General features: G+C 38.1%; 1 protein-coding gene across 5 annotated transcripts in view; it reads right to left on the minus strand.

Annotated features, from left to right (window-relative positions):
* Positions 1-529: 529 nt before the first annotated feature.
* Positions 530-19,239, minus strand: part of NR3C2 (nuclear receptor subfamily 3 group C member 2) — a 178,097-nt gene continuing 159,387 nt past the window's right edge. For all 5 annotated transcript variants that reach the window (XM_044430784.1, XM_044430783.1, XM_044430787.1 and 2 more), the window contains 2 exons: positions 16,121-16,278; positions 530-4,663 (listed from right to left, as the gene is read on the minus strand). In XM_044430784.1, the coding sequence (XP_044286719.1) occupies positions 4,508-4,663; positions 16,121-16,278 (314 nt within the window). In that variant the 3' untranslated portion in view covers positions 530-4,507. The remainder of the gene's footprint in view (positions 4,664-16,120; positions 16,279-19,239) is intronic.

The following is a 19,239-nucleotide window of genomic DNA, read 5'->3' on the forward strand; positions in this document are numbered from 1 at the left end:
ATTCATAGAGAATAGCTATTTACTACAGCAATATTGGAAGTTATGCACCTATATACACCAGTTGCTGGAGAACATGAATGTGTGGGTGCTGTTGCACTGATGTCTGTGGGATTCCAGTTGGCAACTGGTTGGCTAGGTAGACCTTGGGTTTGATCCAGTATGGGTCTCCTTATAGTCTTAGTCTTGCAGCCTCAATCTTAGGTACTGGTTAAAATCCAGTAGTAAGGGTATGGGTTGCTTTGCCCTACTCTTAATTTCAAGGACATACCCTGCATAGTCAAACCAGCTGGAACAATGTATCATTGCAGCCCTGTTTACTACAAAGGCATAAATGCACAAGTGTAGGGAATAGAAGAGTTACACACCTAAAGCATTTCACTCTAGGGCATATTTCCAAAGTAACAGATGCATCATCAAATTAGTGCAGTCAGTATCAAAGTAGAAGGAATACCTGTAATCACACCATTTTAATCTGTGTATATTTGTACAACTTATAAAAACTACGTACTTAAAGACATTAACATAAAGGCCAAAGAGTAATTTTCTATTTATTCAAAAAGTTTAAACATACAGAAGCAAGCCTCTAATTATTAATGCATCATTATGCATAGATGTTCCTCTTTCACACCATCTTGCTGGCTGCTTTTTAGTTTTCATCCAGTAATAATATAATTAGGACAGAGCCCACCAAAAACTTTTCCTACACAAGTGTAAGTTCCCAGTGAAATGTGCTCTTCAGCTCCATGAACTCTGAAACAATCTGAGAACCCTGGCATTGCACTTGCTCACTATCGGTTACCCCCCTGCCAGTTGAAATGGTATCCTCCACTTCACTCTCCCTCTCCCTCTTACAAAATGTCATATTTATAGTAGACAATTAAAAGTGCATAAAATGTAGAATGGTTTAAAGTCATAAATGTTTTAAAAAGTCAGTGAAAATACCACCCTGTGAATTAGATTTTTGCATTATTGATTATAAAGTATATTTTATTAAGATTTTGATATTGCAAGCTTTTAGTCTTTTTGCTGTTTTGTTCTGTGCAACAAAATGGTTACACACTGCAATGCAATTATTATTCTTGAAATACCCACTGCAGTAAATTAAAACTATTTTACATTTACTTATGAATACAATGTTCTTGCTGTATATTTCATTCATTCATTGCCACAAAATCATTACACTCAATCAACACCATTTATCATTTTGACATTTTGAAGTTCAAGTTCATCTTATTTTGCAGGAGACAGATGCCTATGTCATTCTAAAGTACAATGTACTCCTGATACCATGCTTTTTCATTTAAATTTCATTTTAATGATTTCTAAGCAATAATCAATGGTTTCATAAACAGGTGATTAAAGTAAAGGGTTTATTATAATCTGCTTACAATTGTTTGCAAAGACAGACATATATTTTGCATAAAGATATAAATTGTTATTTAAAACTAATTTAGTGTTTTTCTTACGACACATCTGTGAATTATGAATTGTACCAAACCAAGAGTAAATGCAATAAGGTACAAAAATAAGAGCAATCAGACAACAATGTGAATTGGGACAGACACTTAACTGGATTTTTTAAAAAAGAATATGGCTTTAATATTTTAATCAGGCAAACTTACTTAGAGATAGAAACGGATTGAGTAACACTTGTTTTAAAAAAGCAGCCACATACTGCATTTACCACAAAACTGCATACTTTGAAATTCCAATTCAGTATGGGTTCTTTTTTTTTAAGTAAATGAAAGGGAGATGTGTGACCACTTCTTTATTATAAACATCCACTCTGCATGCTGTGTATTTTTGTCACTTTACAAGTGCAACTTTCATATTGCTGTGCAGATCAAAGTTGTAGTTTTATGGATTTCCAAAACTGCAAAAAACAGGTTGGATCTTAACTATGTCATGTTCCACTGATTTCAGTGGAAACTAAGTCATGGCTAATTCCACTTCCTTTCTCAAGACCCAACCAAATATATCTGTACATTTTTATTGATTTTAAGTATATCCTCATGCAGGTCTTCTATTCAGCAAGATGTGCAATTTAAAAAGACTACTAGAAATGTTTGCATATTGTTGATCAGATGTGTGAACACACTCAGATTTCAGAAATTTGATGTATGTTTGTTGAGAACTTAACACTAGGATCCAAGGAACAAATTTATTGGCCTAAGGAGATTTGGGGCTTATACTCCTCTCCATGTCAAATAACATTTGAAACTGAAGATAGTTTCAACAGTAGTTGATGTTCAATAGGCCAGGAAAAATTGCACTGGGCATATCCAAAACTTGAGTACACCTAAGGCTGCAGTCCTATGTGCACCTAACTGGGAGTAAGCCCCACTGAACTCAGTAGAGGTTACCACTGAGTAAATGTACATAGGATTGCAGTTTAAGTCTTCTTACCTCTCCCAGATAAAATAAATTTGCCTAGATACAGGTGCAGAGAAATAAAACCCCGTGTATTATTCTTTTTACATTTGTGTTATTATCAATGATCACAGGAATTTTTCAAACTGCAATGTCTAAACAGGGACACTCCAGAAAGATGCATCTGTATAAAGTCAGCCCATAAATTAGTTTGAGAAAAATCCAGATATAAAAGGTAAATGTAGTATTTGTTGAATTTTAGGGATGATTTGTAAAAGTATTAAAATCATTTAACTAACTGAGGTGGCAAGCATAAACAGTTATGTGGATATTGTATTAAAGATCGTAATTCCAAATATGGGCTAGGTGTAAAACCCCTATCATATAGCACCTTTTTTCCCCACAATGAGTTACATCATTCCAAATTTGCCTAGAATTTGATATTTTATTTTCTCAAGCATTCATATTCAGATTTATAGTCCAAATGTTTGTAGTTTATGTACATTTCAGATTTAAAATAACAGAAAAAAATAACTTTCTCCGTTTAGCCACAATCTTGGCATACAATTAGGCACCAAAAGTTGCACTGAAATCAAGGACCGTAATCCTAAACATGTCTGCTCAGAAGTAAATCCCACTGAGTTCGACAGGACTTACTCTCAGGAAAGTGTCATAGGATTTTAGCCTAGGTTTGCCAGTGTGTTGGATCATGGCTTCTGAATTACACAGACTGGTGAGCAGAATGTCATTTCATCCTGGAACTGTCTGTGCTGACTCTGGACACAATTCACCAGAAAGCAGTTTTGAGCAACCTCCACTGAAATGAATGGACAATTATTTCCACTCAACCACAGCTTCATTCACTTTGATGGGACCTGTGCAGGATAACCTCCTGGTGGCTTGTGCCCTTTGTAGTTTATCTTGGTAGATGAAATGTGCATAAAGCTGCAAAGAAAGAGGTATGAAGCAAAACCTGGTGCACTCAGGTCATGTAAAATCGGCAAAGAAATACCAGAAAAGAGAAGGATACATGGTTGAAGAGGGACAGAAACAAATGGGAAGTACAACTGAAAATGGTGATGGGTGGTTATTTACAAGAGACACTGTCAGATGGTAAATTAGATATGATGCAAAAAAGGCACAGCTTTCCCTTTCTTAAATACACTGTAAACGGTTCATTATGCATGCAGAACAATTCACTTTACAAAAAAAATTACCTTGTTTAGACAAAAAGAGTAATTAAATAGTCTCCAGCAAAATAGAATTCTTCCAAAAATACATTCCCATTCATCCTATTAACCATTAAAGATTTTTAGGTCTCATTTACAAAAGTTCCTTATACCATTTTTTCAGGTCCTTCAATTTATACATACAGCAATGTACAGTACAGCAAAAGACTGCAAAAAATTATTGGTAAAGCCAGCACAATAGATACTATAAATCAAAACTGAGGCATTTGTTTTAACATCTTATCCTTTCAAGTTAAATAATAAATGAACACTTAACACAGTGTAGATCAGCTATGATGGATAATATGGGATAACAAATGCCGCCGGTGAATAGACCAAGAGTATTCCACACCAAATGCTCCATTACTTATTTTACACATCCAGAAATTTGTGTGTATAGGGGTGTGTGTGTGTGTGTGTGTGTGTGTGTTTGTGTAGTACAAGAATTAATGCCCCATATTGACTTTGTTTTATGTGCAAACCAACAGTAAGCTTTTAAAAAGTTCATATTAGTCCTTGAACCCTTTTAAAACAAGCAAACGATACCAGAAACTACATGGCATATTTAAAATGTTCAACTCTTAAAATATCAAAATCAAAGAGTTATTTGACTAGATATGGCTTTTCATCCAGAGGAACAGGAACATGATGTTCTAAGTGTTGGAGGGCAAGGGGAGGGGCAAGGATGATGGTTCTCAAACCTCTCGACAAGTTTGTCTGACCAAGTTCAGATAAACTGCTTTCTGTCCTCCAAACATTTCCTATAGTTTTTAAGAGTATGCAGGTACTTTTGAACAATTTTCTATAACGTATTTTATATGTGGCTTCTTGGGTCCTTCATGGGTGTGGAATAGCACAGGGAAACTTAAGGCAAAGTTTTGTGTTTTTATCCATTAAGACAATTTCTGTCACTTCCTGTGGAAGTAGAGGGGCTTGGCATTCCCAGATTCCACTTTGGGCAACTGGTCACTGATGATTTCTACCAGCATAGCTGGGAACTCCACTTTCAGAGCTTGAGATTCTCGGAAGGTGTAGAAACAGAATTCCAACAAATCGCTAACAAGCTGAAATACAATAGGGGAAAAGATCAGGAGTAGTGAGCATTAAAAAAGCATGTGAAATGTTTTTCTCCTAACACAAAAGCAAACAGTACAACTCACAAATTTCTCCCAATTTATATATGCTAGTAAATATTAGCTCTAACCCAAGGTAGTTCCATTTATGTTCCACTAAAATCAATTGATCAATGCATGACTTTCACTGGATTGTGACAAATTAACACTTATAGGATCATAAAATAATAGAGCTGGAAGGGACCTGAGGGTCATTGGGTTCAATTTCCTGCTCAGTGCGGGACTCAAAGTTAAACCATTCCTCTCAGATGGCTTGAACTGCATTTTATACTCTGGACTGGATTAAATGGAGTCTTCAAAAGCAGCAGAGTTCCCATTCTCCAAATGGCACTTCTTCCCAAGCATCCAGAAGCGCAAACAATGGCATTCCCATCTAGTGCCCCCTTTCTGATCAGATCCAGTGGATGGGGACCCGCCTCAAAGAAGCCCCTCCAACCTTCTGAAAGTGTTACACGGAGGGTGCAGTGGGGACTCTGCTGAATGTAGTGGGCTGTATGTAAGAGAATCGGTGAGCAGCAGGTGGAGGCCTTCTGAGTTGCCTGATTTTCTGAGGGTTCCCTTCCACAGCCACAGAGCACACCCCATCTAGCAGGCCCTCCTGATGCACAGCGTCTCATTTGCCAAGGGCTGAAGAGACAGTTGGTGTGGTGAGGGCAGGCAGGCTCCCTTCCACAAGCTTTGCTGTATAAGCACGTGCCTGGATCTCATCCTTAATAGATAAAAACACACACATGGAATACATAATCTAGATAAGAACATAAATCCAATATAGTGAACTTAACACAACCAGCAATAATAACAATTATTAATTAGGAAGAGCAGTCAAAACCAAGGCATTATTAGAAATAAGCCAGAAAACCTATTCAGCCAGTGACCTTGTGAAATATCCATGGCTTGGTTCTAGAGTCAGGAACATGAGGTGGATGTGGGACTCTGCCCCTCGTCTCCACAGCAGCCCTCCCCCACCTGAATGAAAAAGGAACAGAGAGGGTCGGGGAACCCTGAATGGTGGATGCAATGTGGGTGATCAATTATTAGATGGCGGCACTTCTGGGAGTGCAGCTTTAGTCACAGGTGACTCACCTAATCTTCTAGGATAACCCCTTTCCTTCTCTGTCCCCTGCAAGTGTTTCCCAACTCTCTGTGCAGAATTTCTGGGAGGCTGTTGTGCTTTATGCTGCAAGGAAGAGGAGGGAGGGAAGCATACTCCCACTAGCCAAGTGAGATGGGACTAACTATAGACTCCACCCAATGATTGTCCCACTTGTTTCAATTTTTTGTCTTCCCATAATACTTGGAATGTCTTGATTCTTAAAATAATCCCAATTCATAAATCCTAATTGAGTTTTTCCTCTGCCATAGGTATCTGCCGTATATATATTAGTACAAAAGAGTGTTCTTTTCTGTCCAAAAACACACCCATAAATATAATGACAAATTATACAAAGTCATATTCCTGCCACTGATCTGTTGAAGACACCAACAGGATAAAAATAGGAAGTACTTTCCCTTAATTCCCTGAAATGTGCAATTTTCTCTTAAATATGCAAAACACATCTTTTTAAAATAAGGAACAAATGGAAACTTGCTACACTGAAAACAAATTTCCCTCCAAAGGGTTTAATGCAACTGGTGTAACTCTTCCTTGTGTGCTAGGGGGGAAAACTTTTTGCTTCTCAGCAGCTGCCAGTGTGATAATGTGGAAAGTGAACAAGCGCCACGCTGTCTTGCACTTCTCGTCCAGCACACTTTCAGGGTGCTGCACCCTTTTCTCTCAAAAAGGGCGCTTTCTTTTTCCAGTACTCTCCCTCTAAGAATCAAAGAGCTTTACTATTTTGCTTGACATTTTTCTACATGATGTGCCTCATTTTCAATAGCTCCGCCTCCTTCTCCTGAACAAATATTTTGAACACTGGCAATATGGGAACGACATGGCAAATAAAGTCTTCTATAAAGGATAATTAAGAGATTTCTAAATAGAACCCATTGACCCAAATGACCCCACCAGGAATTCAGTCTCCATTGACCATTACGGAACAGAAATGCCTAGCAAGCACAGGAGGCATGTTCACTCTTCACTTCAGACCGTACAAAATGCATGACTGTATCGCCAGTTTGGCTGTAGCATTTAACAATGTACGAATGTATCCGAATAGCGGTGTGTCCTGAAGCACACACTGAGCAGGTAATTTAGTTTTCAGTATTTGAAAGTATGCTCTTGATTTCCCAAAGAAGCGAAGGTTCTATCAGCCCTATTATTCAACTGAGATTGCTTTTACACTGCCAAGTATGTCATATCAGAGAAAGAAGGAATTTAAAGCTACTTAATTTATAGTGCTGTCAAATTCATGTGCCTGCATCAGTCAATATCCAAAGGGCTGAGAAATGAATTCTAATATACAAAATATATGCTGATATCTCTTTCCTGTTTTGGATGCGTCTTAAGTTTCATTCCTGGGACACAATGGCAAACTGATTCTAATTTAATTCAATTTCTGTGAGAAAAGTTAGGAAATTCTTATTCACTGTTTTTTTTAAGTGTCTTATTGTTTCTTAGATGTTCAGGAACAAGGAATCAGTTGTGTTCCAGACTTTATCAACCCTTACCATTGGTTATGCCACCCACATCACATCCTATGCCATCCATTCCTTACCCTGTGTTTGGAAATAAAAGCACAAATGAAGATATAAACTTAGTGAAGTACTGGAACTGCACAAATGTATCACAGATGTGCATCCAGTAGATGTGTTTCATTATCCCAGCTTGTCTCTGAAAGCCAAGGCACAAAACCCAGCTGGGAAACAGGTTGCCTTAAAAGCAGCAATCCCAACACAGTTCCTTAGGGTTGGGACCTGTAGCCACCCCACTACAGGTGGGGTGGCTGCCTTAGAGAGTTAAAGAATTGCTGTTAATGAGTGAAAGACAAATGATAATGAGTTGCTAAGTCTTTTGCAACCTTAATAAAAGGTATTCTGTTGGCGGTGGAGCAAATGCTACAAGCATTGAGCCACTTCCTTCCATAATTGCACCATATGATTACTCTTAAGTATTCTGAGCATCATGTCCAAACACACAGCTACTAATGTTTGGAATTATCAAGTGATGAAGTGGGCAGTGTTTAGAAAAGCTGAGGCAAGAAAAAATCTGTCAGCCTTTATGGTGCCACAAGAATCTCTCTTGTTTTGCTACAACAGACCTGCCCCTCTGGAATTATAGTACAATCAACAGCATCCAGGAAATTAAAAATGTACATTTAGCAGTAGTAACACAGTTTGTTTATTTGTTTATTGTTTCATTTTTAAACCACCCAATAGCCCAATGCTCTCTGGGTGGTTAACAAAAGTTAAAAGCATACAGAGAGAGTAACACAAGCACAATAAAACAATAAAACTAATAAAACCACAACAGCTGCAATCAAATCAGTGCAGAGGTATAACAGTAGTACCACCCCACATGCTGACAGTATAAGAGCATGAATTTGAGATTTCCTGATTCATGCGGCTGTGAAACTGACTGTGTTTTATTTTAAACCCTTCAGTGGGACAGAGATAAAACCTGCTGATGACCTTTTAAAAGCCAGAGAGTTTTGTTTGCTGAATGGATTATGGAGATATGTTTTTAATCTTATCCAATATCAAGCAGATGTGTTTTTAAAATTTTAAATCTAAACAGTGGTACCTGCTACCCACTCATACAATTCACTCTTAAACCAGCTGAATACGTATGGAGCTAAACCTTCATCTTGGGACTCAAATGAAGGAATAATACAATGCCATCAAATATGGGTGGAGAGTGAACAATCCTGGACATAAAACTGTTACTCCTTAATAAAGGGATAGAAACAATACCAGTCAATTCATACTTTATGGCTAGTACACTTTATGGAGACAATGATCTGCACTACCTTCTCCATAAGATATACAAAATGGTGGTAGAATTATAATATTTCTGGCACCAGACTGAATGTTTCTATTTATCCTGATATTTCAAAGGGTTGGTTACATTGTCATAGTTTGCTGATAGCTTTTATAATCAGTAATTGCTTTTTCCTTAGCAATCATAATTTTAGTTAGTAATTATTTATTTTATTTGCATTTAGGTCAAATAATTTTGTATGCATCTATGCATATCACCCTGGAATCTACTTAATGAAGGGAAGCATGGATATAAATAAAATAAAATTAACAAAGCAAGCAAGAAAGCAACAGGCATCATCAAGCCAGAGCACCAAAGATGTGTTTAACTCATACATTTAAAGAAAAAGACTAAAAATGCTGAACAGCAAGATCCTAATATTATTAAGTGAACTCATACTTTATTGAAAGTGTGCTTAGAGATGCTAAGCATATTTAACCTCCACTGCTTTCTTATTAAAGTTTATCAAACAATAAATTCCAACGTGGTTTGAAGAGTTAGGCTTTTTTAATTCAAACTGTGCAACACCTTTTTCCTAATGCCCATTGTGGACAAATACTGATGATCCAAGAATTATATGCCTTGGAACTTTATTTATTTGTCCTCTTTCTACATTGCTATGTACTAAGAAAAATGCCTAAGCAGGAAATGGCACCATCAGCGAACTAGCCTAAGAAGGAAGTATTGTAATTGCTGAAGATTCTCCCAATCCCTAATCACATTATCAGCATCTGGCCTAATTTGTGAAATGAAAATGCACTGCATGTATCAAAATATATTTGCAGTAGATAGCATCCAGATTTATTCAAACTAAGAGCTGATCCACTAAATAAGTGGAACTTTTGTTGAGGACTAAACCTGGACCGAACCCTATCAATGACCATACCGTAATCCAACTAAACCATGCTCATGAAGGTTTATGTCTGACTTCTACACTAATGCATAGCTAATCAATTAAGGGCTTTTTTTTAACATGGTCTATTTTATTACACAGGTTCTACTAACAAAGATCTGTTAATAAATACTCTTGCTATTTTGGTGTTGTAGAAACACCAAATTCTTCTAGTCTCTTATCAATACAAGCAATAATTGTGCAATACATTTAAGCCAATGCGATCATATCAGTGGATTTCATTGTTTGTCATGTCCCGGAAAGATATCTGAATTCCAGCCTTAGAATCTCCAACCAACCTTTGATGCCTTTCCTTGCCATTAAATTTGTTTATAAGGGCAATTTCCTTACATGGGGCAAAAATAACATTGTCTGGAACTGAAAATATGCGCTCATACTAAACTGAATCCAGACTTAGACCTGATTAGAATAGCCACTTTGAAAGCAAGTGGGCTTATGCTAAAAGGTCCATTTTATGTATGTTTGAGTGGAACCAGCCCATTGTGAAATGGACCCCATTTGTACAAGAGATCTGCTGACTCTGTCCCTCATTAGCATTCGACTATTCTGTATCCACACAATTCCCAAAGGACACTAGGGGCTTCAGCATCCAAGAACAGGTAATACTATTCTGTGAGTATAACACTGCCTGCAGTTCTCTAGATCTGGCTCCATAATTATTCATTCCCCTTTGACTTACTAAATGGTATAATGCAATTTAAAAGTTATAACGCTCAAATTAAAGCAGTCACCTCTTGTGGAACTAATGACGGCTGTGAAAACACAGACATACCATGTCTAAGTCCAGACAAGTACTGGTAATATAACACTCGCCATGGGAATGCCAATGAAAACATCTCCAGGTGAGAGTGCCACACCACGGCAATACAGCGGAAAGCAACTTGCTCTGTGCATCATCTTAGACCTGCTGCCACTCCACAAGCGAGCAACAAAGCCAGGAGAAATGGCCGGCTGCGCTATTTCTGGTGTGAGCACTTTCCATAGGATGTTACGCTACCCTTCCTCACAAGGTAGCATAACAAGTACACAGTGTTGGAAAACTGGGAATCTGAAATTTGCCAGTATCAGTGCACAGCCCCTGCACATTTTCTCCATTTTCCAATGTTCAAAAATAATGTGAAAGCACCACTGCTTCTTCCCATTTACAAAACATCTTACTGCAGCTTTCAATGGCAGGATTTTCAAAACTGTGTTCCACGTATTTGATATATTCATTGCACTGTTTTTTTCTAAGCAATTCTGTTTTTGCAGCTACCAGGTGCTTGTTTTATGGTGTGTGGACATGTGCATATTTCAATTAAATCAACAAGACAATATCAGTGTCATTGATTTTTCCCAACCCCATGTAGATCACGTGCATTTCTACCATTGAAGCACACCACTCGCTGAATTAGATTTGGGTATCTGACCATGTAAATCCTGTAGTTTTGGGTGGAAAGAGAACCTGCAACTTTTTCAACTATATACAATGATCTACTCAGAATTATTTTTATTTGTACTTTGAGGAATGTCTTTATGCCAATTAAAATCATTATTTTGAAAACTTCGGCTACAGTTTTGACACACAGAAACCCCATATGGCTGAAACAAAGGACTTAAATTTAAAACTATTTAAGACCAATCCCAATCAAAGCCTACTGTGCAAGCAAAAAATATTTAGTGGAGGTTACGCACGGCACTTTTAGTATAGCGTCTTCCTCTAATACGGTTCATCTGCTGTGGAAGTGAGGGACTAGTGCTGCACATCTGTAGAATTGAAATTTTAGTTCCACTGACTTTACGGAACCTAAATCAGCTGAAATCTGGCTTCATCAGCACTGTGACCTCTGTGTGTCTGAATTCAAGCTGTTCAATAATTGCTTTGTTTTGTTCTTAGTGCTTAGAGGCTCTGTAAATAAATTTGCTGATGTTTTTCAATTCTGATTTGCTTACCTTCTCTTGCAGAGGATATTTTCCTTGTATTGGCACTTTTCTGCATTCACATATGTTCACCATGTGGTAGAAGAGAGACTAAAACTACCAAGTAATGTAAAACAATACCCTTTGCTAGTGCTCCCTAAATTATAAAGCACCATCATAAGAATGGTGTCATCTTATTTAAAACATTCCTATTGCTCCTTTCCACAATTCAGTCACTAAGTACTATTTTCTACAACAAAGTCAGTAAATGTTACAGTTATGGGGATTAGTCCTCCCAGAGGCTCTGGGTTTTATTTTTCAATTCAGAAGAGCAACTTTCTCCCTCCCACATCAGGTTTCCACTTGTATGGAAATACTAATATGGCGGTGCTATCAAACAAGTTGTCTTCCATGCTCATGCTGAGGTAGTAAGAACCTTGTTAATGGGTGTTACTGTGCTGCACCCAAACTTTTGCAAAAGTTCTCATTTTGGTCCATTTTTATGTGCTGTCATCTATGTGTGGGGCTGATTACAATGCATCAGTACAGGCCAGGGTAGTGTGTGTGTGTGTGGGGGGGGGGGGGGGAGAACCATCTGGGAGGTTGTTTGTAGGAATGTCTATCAACTCATTTTAGGCAGTACAATGACCCAGAAATGAGGATAACTTTCCTCAGCTTGTTAAGATCTGTCCAATTCTGTATGAAGAATGTAATTAGTTCCATTTCTGAAAACACTTCCCACTGTTTTATTCACACAGAAACACACCACCCCAAGTTTCAGGCAGCCTGCTATACAACCCACTTATCTTGAACTATTTCAGCTGATGCTAACTTGGATTCACTGACTTGAATGTAACTCTCTACAGGCTTTAATCCAAGGACTTAAACTAATCTAGTTTGCAGAGCTAGCTGATGTTTAGCAGAGAAACATCTACTCCCCCCTCCTCAAAAGCCAGTCTCTAAAGAATTATCTGTTACTGCAGTACTAATAATACTTCGACTCCCACCGAGCGTTTTCAGTGTTTTAATTAACAGCACATTACTTGACAAATAATTCCATATGTATGTTCTGTAAACAGACCTCAGGCTTCCATACAGATTTGACCTGAAATGCACCATACTGTACTGTGTCTTCACGAATAAGCCAGTCAAGTACAAAGAGGCACATTTATATGCGGCCTCTCACACACTGAGGCCAAAGATTCTGAGCACAGCATGTGCGGCAAAAGTGTATTTTCCCTGCTGCATCATAAGCAGAGGAGCTTGCTTGCTTTTGCAATGTAATATAGCAGCTTTTAAATGGATGATTAACAATAGGCTGTCCTCCTGTATTAGACTGTGGTTTCACAATATAGAAGCTGAACTAAAATCCCATAAGACAATGGATTGGGAATTTTGTCAAAAATACTGCATTTAAATTAGTACCAAATTCTAAAATGCTTCTCTGACAGATTCAAAGTAATTTTTGTAATGTCTTTGGAAAGTTGGATGGTACTAGCCCCAAAGGGAACAATACCAAAGACCTCCATTAGACTCCACAGAGGGCTACTGAAAATGGCAACTGACATGGAAAGGAGGGCAGCAGGAACATTTGAAAATGTGGTTTCAGATTTGAAGATCTATAGAACCCACAATGATATTGTTATATTTCCAAAGAAATCTAGTTCAACCGTTTAAATTGGTCTGCCCTACTCACAAGGTTATGTCTGAACACAGTTCATAAATTTTTCTGATAAGGAATGGTTTAAACCATCCGATGACTCAAAGGCAGCATGTTTTTCCCCAGTTTATAAACAGGTCTAATCTTTGAAAAGGGGGGTGGGGGGGAGAACAGCCAGCATGGCAACAAGACATGACGTGGTCATCAGGGTGATTTCAACTTCCCTGATATTTGCTGGGAGACACACTCAGTCAAACACAGCCCTTCCAAAAGATTCTTCACATGTGTATCTAATAACTTTTTCCAGCAGAAAGTGGAGGTAATGATAATCAACAAAGATGATCTGGTAGATAGAGTAACAACCAGGTGAAAGTGAAGAAGATGGCAAGTGTCTGCTGTAGCCAAACACATATCCTTGACTTCAAAAGGGCCAATTTTTAAAAATTCAAGTCAGTGATAAGTAAAATCCCCTGGCAATTCACCCTAGAATAGAGAGGAGTCCATGAATTAAAAAAAATCTTACAGTTCAACAACTAATCCCAACAAAGAAAAAGATTAGAAAACTACAAAATAAAAACAAAAACCCCATCATGGCTCCATAAAAGTAAGGAGACAACTTAAATGCTAAGAAGAACATGTACAGGAACTGGAAAAAAGGTCAAACCTCAAAAGAAGAGTATAAACAGACAGCAGAGACTTGCAGGGATGAAATCAGGAAGGCTAAAGTGAGTTTTGAACTGAGACGAGCAAAGCATGCTAAAAATAATAAAACCTTCTTCAGCTATGTACAAAATAACAAACAAAAGAGAAAGATGTACAGCAGCACATCAAGGATGTCAAAACGATAGCTGATGACAAGGAAAAGGCAGAGGTGCTTAACGCCTACTTTGGCTCAGCCTTTGCCCTCAAAAGAAAGGTGACCTGCCTAAAGAGGAGGAATCACAAAATGAAAGGGAAGGATAGCAGCCTAAGATCAACAGGCAAATGGTCAAGGAGCACCTTGAAGAGCCAGATGCATTCAAATTTCCAGGGCCTGATGGGCTCTTTCCTAGAATATTAAAGGAACTGGCTCAAGAGCTCTCTAAGTTACTGTATATAATATTTGAGAAATCTTGGAGAACAGGGGAAGTGCTGGATGACTGGAGGAGAGCTGATGTACAAAAAAGGGAAAAAAGAAGAACTGAGGAACCATAGGCCAGTCTAACTTCAATCACTGGGAAATTACTGGAGCAAATCATTAAATAAAAATCAGTCTGTACGCACCTTGAAGAAAAACAGAAGCCAACTCATATTTCTTAAATGTCATACAAAACCAACCTAATCTCATTCTTCAACTAGGTTACCACACAAATGGATAGAGGAAATGCAGTGGACATAATTTACCTAGACGTTAGTGAAGCCTTTGACAACATCCTAATAAACAAATTAGCAAAATGTGGGCTTGACGGAAAGTAAAGTTGCTTACCTGTAACTGTTGTTCTTCAAGTGGTCATCTGTGCATTCATAGACATAGGTGCAGCACCTGTATGTGCAATGCACGGAGATCTCAAAGAAGAACTACTATTAGGTGGATCCACCACTGGCCTCAAAAAGGGTCACAGAGAGTGGTCATCAATGGTAGCTTCTCAATCTGAAGAGAAGTTATGAGTGGGGTACCGCACAACTCTGTCCTGGGACCAATACTCTTCAACATCTTTATTAATGATCTTGATGAGAAAATCCAGGGAACAATAATTAATTCTGCAGATTGTACTAAACTGGGTGGAATAGCTAACACCCTGGAAGGCAAAAAGAAGATCCAGGGGACCTAGACAAGCTTGAATGCTGGTCAGAAAACAACAGAATGAAATTCAACAGGGATCAATGCTAAGTTCTCCAGCTAGGCAAACAAAAATTTTAAGAAATCAGCTGCATCGATACAAAACAGGGAATACTTGGCTCAAGAGTACTGAGACTGAAAGGGACTTTGGAGTTGTTGTACACAACAGACTAAATATGTGCCAGCAGTGTGATGCAGCCACAAAAAAGGCAAACACTATTTTGGGATGCATAAATAGAGTATCACTTCCAGAAAATGAGAAGTACTGATTCCCCTCTACTCTGCAGTAATAAGACTTCACCTGGAATGCAGCCCATATTTTAAAAGAATGCTGATAATCTAGAGAGGGTTCAGATGAGGGCAACAAAGATGATGCAAGGCCTGAAAAATAAATCCTATGATAAAACGCTGAAAGAACTGAGCCTGCTTGGCCTTAAGAAAAAAAGATACGAGGTTTCACAAAGAAGAAGGAAAATACCTCTTCTCACTTATCCAAGATTGTAGGACATGGAACAATGAACTTAAACTACAGTATACAGGCTAGACACAAGGAAGAATTTCCTAACTGCAAGAGAAATAAAACAGTGGAACCAGTTGCTAAGAGAGGTTGTGCGCTTTTCCTAACTAGAGGCATTCAAGAAAAAAACAGACAATTATCTGAGTGGGATGGTGCTAGCAGGCATCCTGCACCAGCAAGGGATTGGACTCCATGGCTTCTTGGCCCCTTCCAACCCTACCATTCTATAATTCTATTCAGATAGCAATCTCACATTGGCTTGGCCTCCAAAAAAGATAACACCTTTTTCCTCTTAACACTGAACTAGTAGCAGCACTAATCATTTGGTTGCTAAATACCAAACACCATAATATGAAGGGCATTGCATGGCGTGCCTTAATCACTGTATTCATTATCAGAGGAGCTGGGTAAAGAATGAATAAATGATTGTGAGGGCATTATACTGTTCCATACACTTCTTTTACTAATCACAGGAGCAAAACACAGCAACTGCTTGAACTCTGTCAAATCTAGTTTCTCCATCAATGTATCAACTTTGTATAATTTTGACCAGGTTTTATATCAATACTTCAACTTGATACCAAATAATTTCAGCCAGGTGATTGATTGATTGATTTGATTTGATTTGATTCCTGTACGTAACAAAGTCAAGGCAACTACTTACATCATGAATGGAGTCCAGGAGCTTTGTGAGTTGGTAAAATCGCTGCCAACTTTGCCCAGAATTATTTGGGTGTTTAGTTACCATCTTCCTCAGTTCTTTAATATAATTTGCCCTCATTTCTTCAAATGCAGCTTGGCTCTTGAGGCCATCCTTGGGAACTAAAATGAAAAGAGTACTAAGGAATAATATTCAACTACCTATTATATTTAAAGAATAAACATAATGCCATCCACTAATGATTAGAAAGTTATTTATTTATATCCCACATTTTTTTCCTTCAAGGAATTCTTCTCCTCCTCTCAAGTCTTATCTTCCCAATAACAACCCTGTGGGTTAGGTTTGTCTCAGGGTCTGTTACTGACCCCACAGTTACCCAGTTAGTTCCATAGCTTAACAGGGATTGGAGCCCAGAGCTCCTGGATCCCCAGTCCCACATGCTTAACCACTACATCACACTGGTCCCACCATAGTGTATACTGAGTTTAATGTTGCTTTCACTGTTTTTGTCCACTGTGTAGATATGCAAGTTGCAGAAACCCTTTGAATTTTGCAAGAGTTCTTTATAGGTGAATGAACAGACCAGGCCTAGCTGAAGTACAACACTACTACAGAAGAAAAGTTTTAAAAATCAATTTGTGTGATCAACCATTTGACACAAGAAGACGATATTTCACACAGGTGTGCATGAATGTACACATGAAGGGAGTAGAAAAGACACCAAGGAAACGTTACTGAACTTCCTAACACTACACATTCTTAATACTGGTGGAAGAAAGTAAAATACATATCACAATGTTCAAGATGAATTTAAACTATGTTCTTAGGGATGGGAAAACATTACTAACTACTACTATTATGACATTTGACTTGTGGAGTCAAATCATATTTTTAAACTGGAATGCATTTTTGAGCAGCTGTGTTACAGTGGAATTTTTTCTTTGAGTTTGATGCTGTGCAGAATAAAAGAATGCTTTGAAAGTGGGTATTTTTGCTTAAATGTTCACCAGGGACTATATTTACAGTCCTAGGGTGCATCCGGAAGTTGAAAGCTTCCATGCTACTTTCCTCCGCAGCCAAATACAGCGGCTGCTCTGCCCATGTTTGACATGCAACATTTGCCAGCATCTTGGTCAAAAATGCGTAGACACAGGTTGCTCTTTCCAATCTCTGGGCATCTCCCTCAGCAATCAGGAACCAACTGAATTCCTTGTTCATGCTAACATGCTATATTCTATCAGCCATTTTCATTAACTTATTTCAATATTGTTCTAGGGTTATCCCAGCATATGTGTACTCCACACACTACCACATAGAGATGCAAAGAACATGTTTGTGCTCCAGTCCTGAAAGCTTTTCCTACATGCACAAAAGCCTGGCCATCTAACTAAAGCACAGAGCAGGAAGTATGAAGAGGCATCACCTGTCTCTGCGTTCAGGAGTTTATGAGTCCTGAGGGTACAAATGACAGCACTGTACTCTTACCTAGTCATTTATATATACTGCCCTTCATTATGAAGTAACAGTCTCATATACACAAAAAAGCATTAAAAATAGTGATAAAAATCACAACAATGAAAATCTAATGATCCAGGCATTATAAGCAGTAAATGCCATATGGATAAGTATTCAGCAGGAACCAAAACCCTGCAAAGGACAGACACATGCAGCACGCTGGTGAGGAGAGAATTCCAAAGGAGACACAATAGCTTTTTTACACAGTTTGAATTTGGTCTAAGTTTAAAAAGGCCTCTTAATCTTTAATCCTTTTAGGCATCCTAGAGAAATTACTGTTTGTAGAGTTCCCAGTGACAGCTTGTTGGAAAAGCTATGTAAGCCTGTGACCAGGTCCAGTACAGCTCTTCTTCTATTTTTATGCACAGAGACCACTCTAATGTTTTAAAAAGTCTATAAGTTTAAGTCTCATACACTTTTAGGTCTTAACTATATTGCTTGGGCAATCATTAAGATAGGGTATCAAAGTTTAAAGTTTCAAATCTTATCCACATTGTGCAAAGTATTTCTATTCTGGTGATTGGTTTGCCCATTAGATGACTTTTCAACTTCCTTCTAAATTTATAAGTTCTTCCATTAGAAGCCTTAATTAATTAATTAATTAATTAATTAATTAATTAATTATGCTGCCCCCTTCTCAAAAAGCCTCGGGGCGGCTTTTACCTTCCTGGACAATTACAAACACCGCTTATAAGTTAAGTGTTGGAGTTTCCCAATGTAGGTAGCAATAATGTGATTAAGTATCGGTTTCAATTCAAAATCTGGTATTTTCAAGAGGAAAACAAATTTGGAAAAGACAGCTCACAAAAATAGCATTTGAGGTTAATGTGCATGGATTATATACTTTTAAATGAATAGCAGGGTCTGATATGTATATTTTAAATCCCCCAAGTCCAGACTATCCTGCCAACAGCTTATTTAAAAATAATAATAGCTAAACTCTGCAAGCACACATTGTAAGAAAGGCCTGGGATAACCTAAATTTAAGTGTTTGAGCTGAAACTTCAGTTGCAAAGGATGAGGGAGTGATCTGCATTCCCATGTGTATCTCTGAAGATTATTTATTATTCATTTAATTCCTATGCTGCCCAATAGTCAGAGCTCCCTGGATTGTTAACAAAATAAAAATACAATATAAAAACAATACAATAAAAATACAATATAAAAAACAAGCTGCATTAAAAGCTTGTTGCTGACGGGGACTGGGAGTTGTTCTCATATAACCCCAGTTCTCCGTCAGCTTCACTGGCTCCCGATTGAAGTCCAGACCCAATTCAAGGTGTTGGTTATGACCTATAAAGCCCTCAATGGCTTGGGACCTGGTTATCTAAAGGAACGTTTGCGTCCATATATGCCCTCCCGCCCCTTGAGATAGGCAACAGATGCCCTTCTCCGGGAACCCTCCGGGAATGATGTTAGGAGGGTGAGTACCTGGAGGAGGGCTTTCTCTGCGGTGGCACCCCACCTATGGAATGCGCTCCCCAGAGAGGTCCGCCTGGCACCATCGTTATTTGTTTTTCGGCACCAGGCTAAGACCTTTTTATTTAAAACTTATCTTAATTGTTAATTTATTATGTATTTATAGGATTTTAAATTTTTAGCCGAGA

The sequence above is a fragment of the Varanus komodoensis genome, unplaced genomic scaffold (genome assembly GCF_004798865.1).
Source record: "Varanus komodoensis strain SLA01 unplaced genomic scaffold, ASM479886v1 scaffold21, whole genome shotgun sequence".
NCBI lineage: Eukaryota > Metazoa > Chordata > Lepidosauria > Squamata > Varanidae > Varanus > Varanus komodoensis.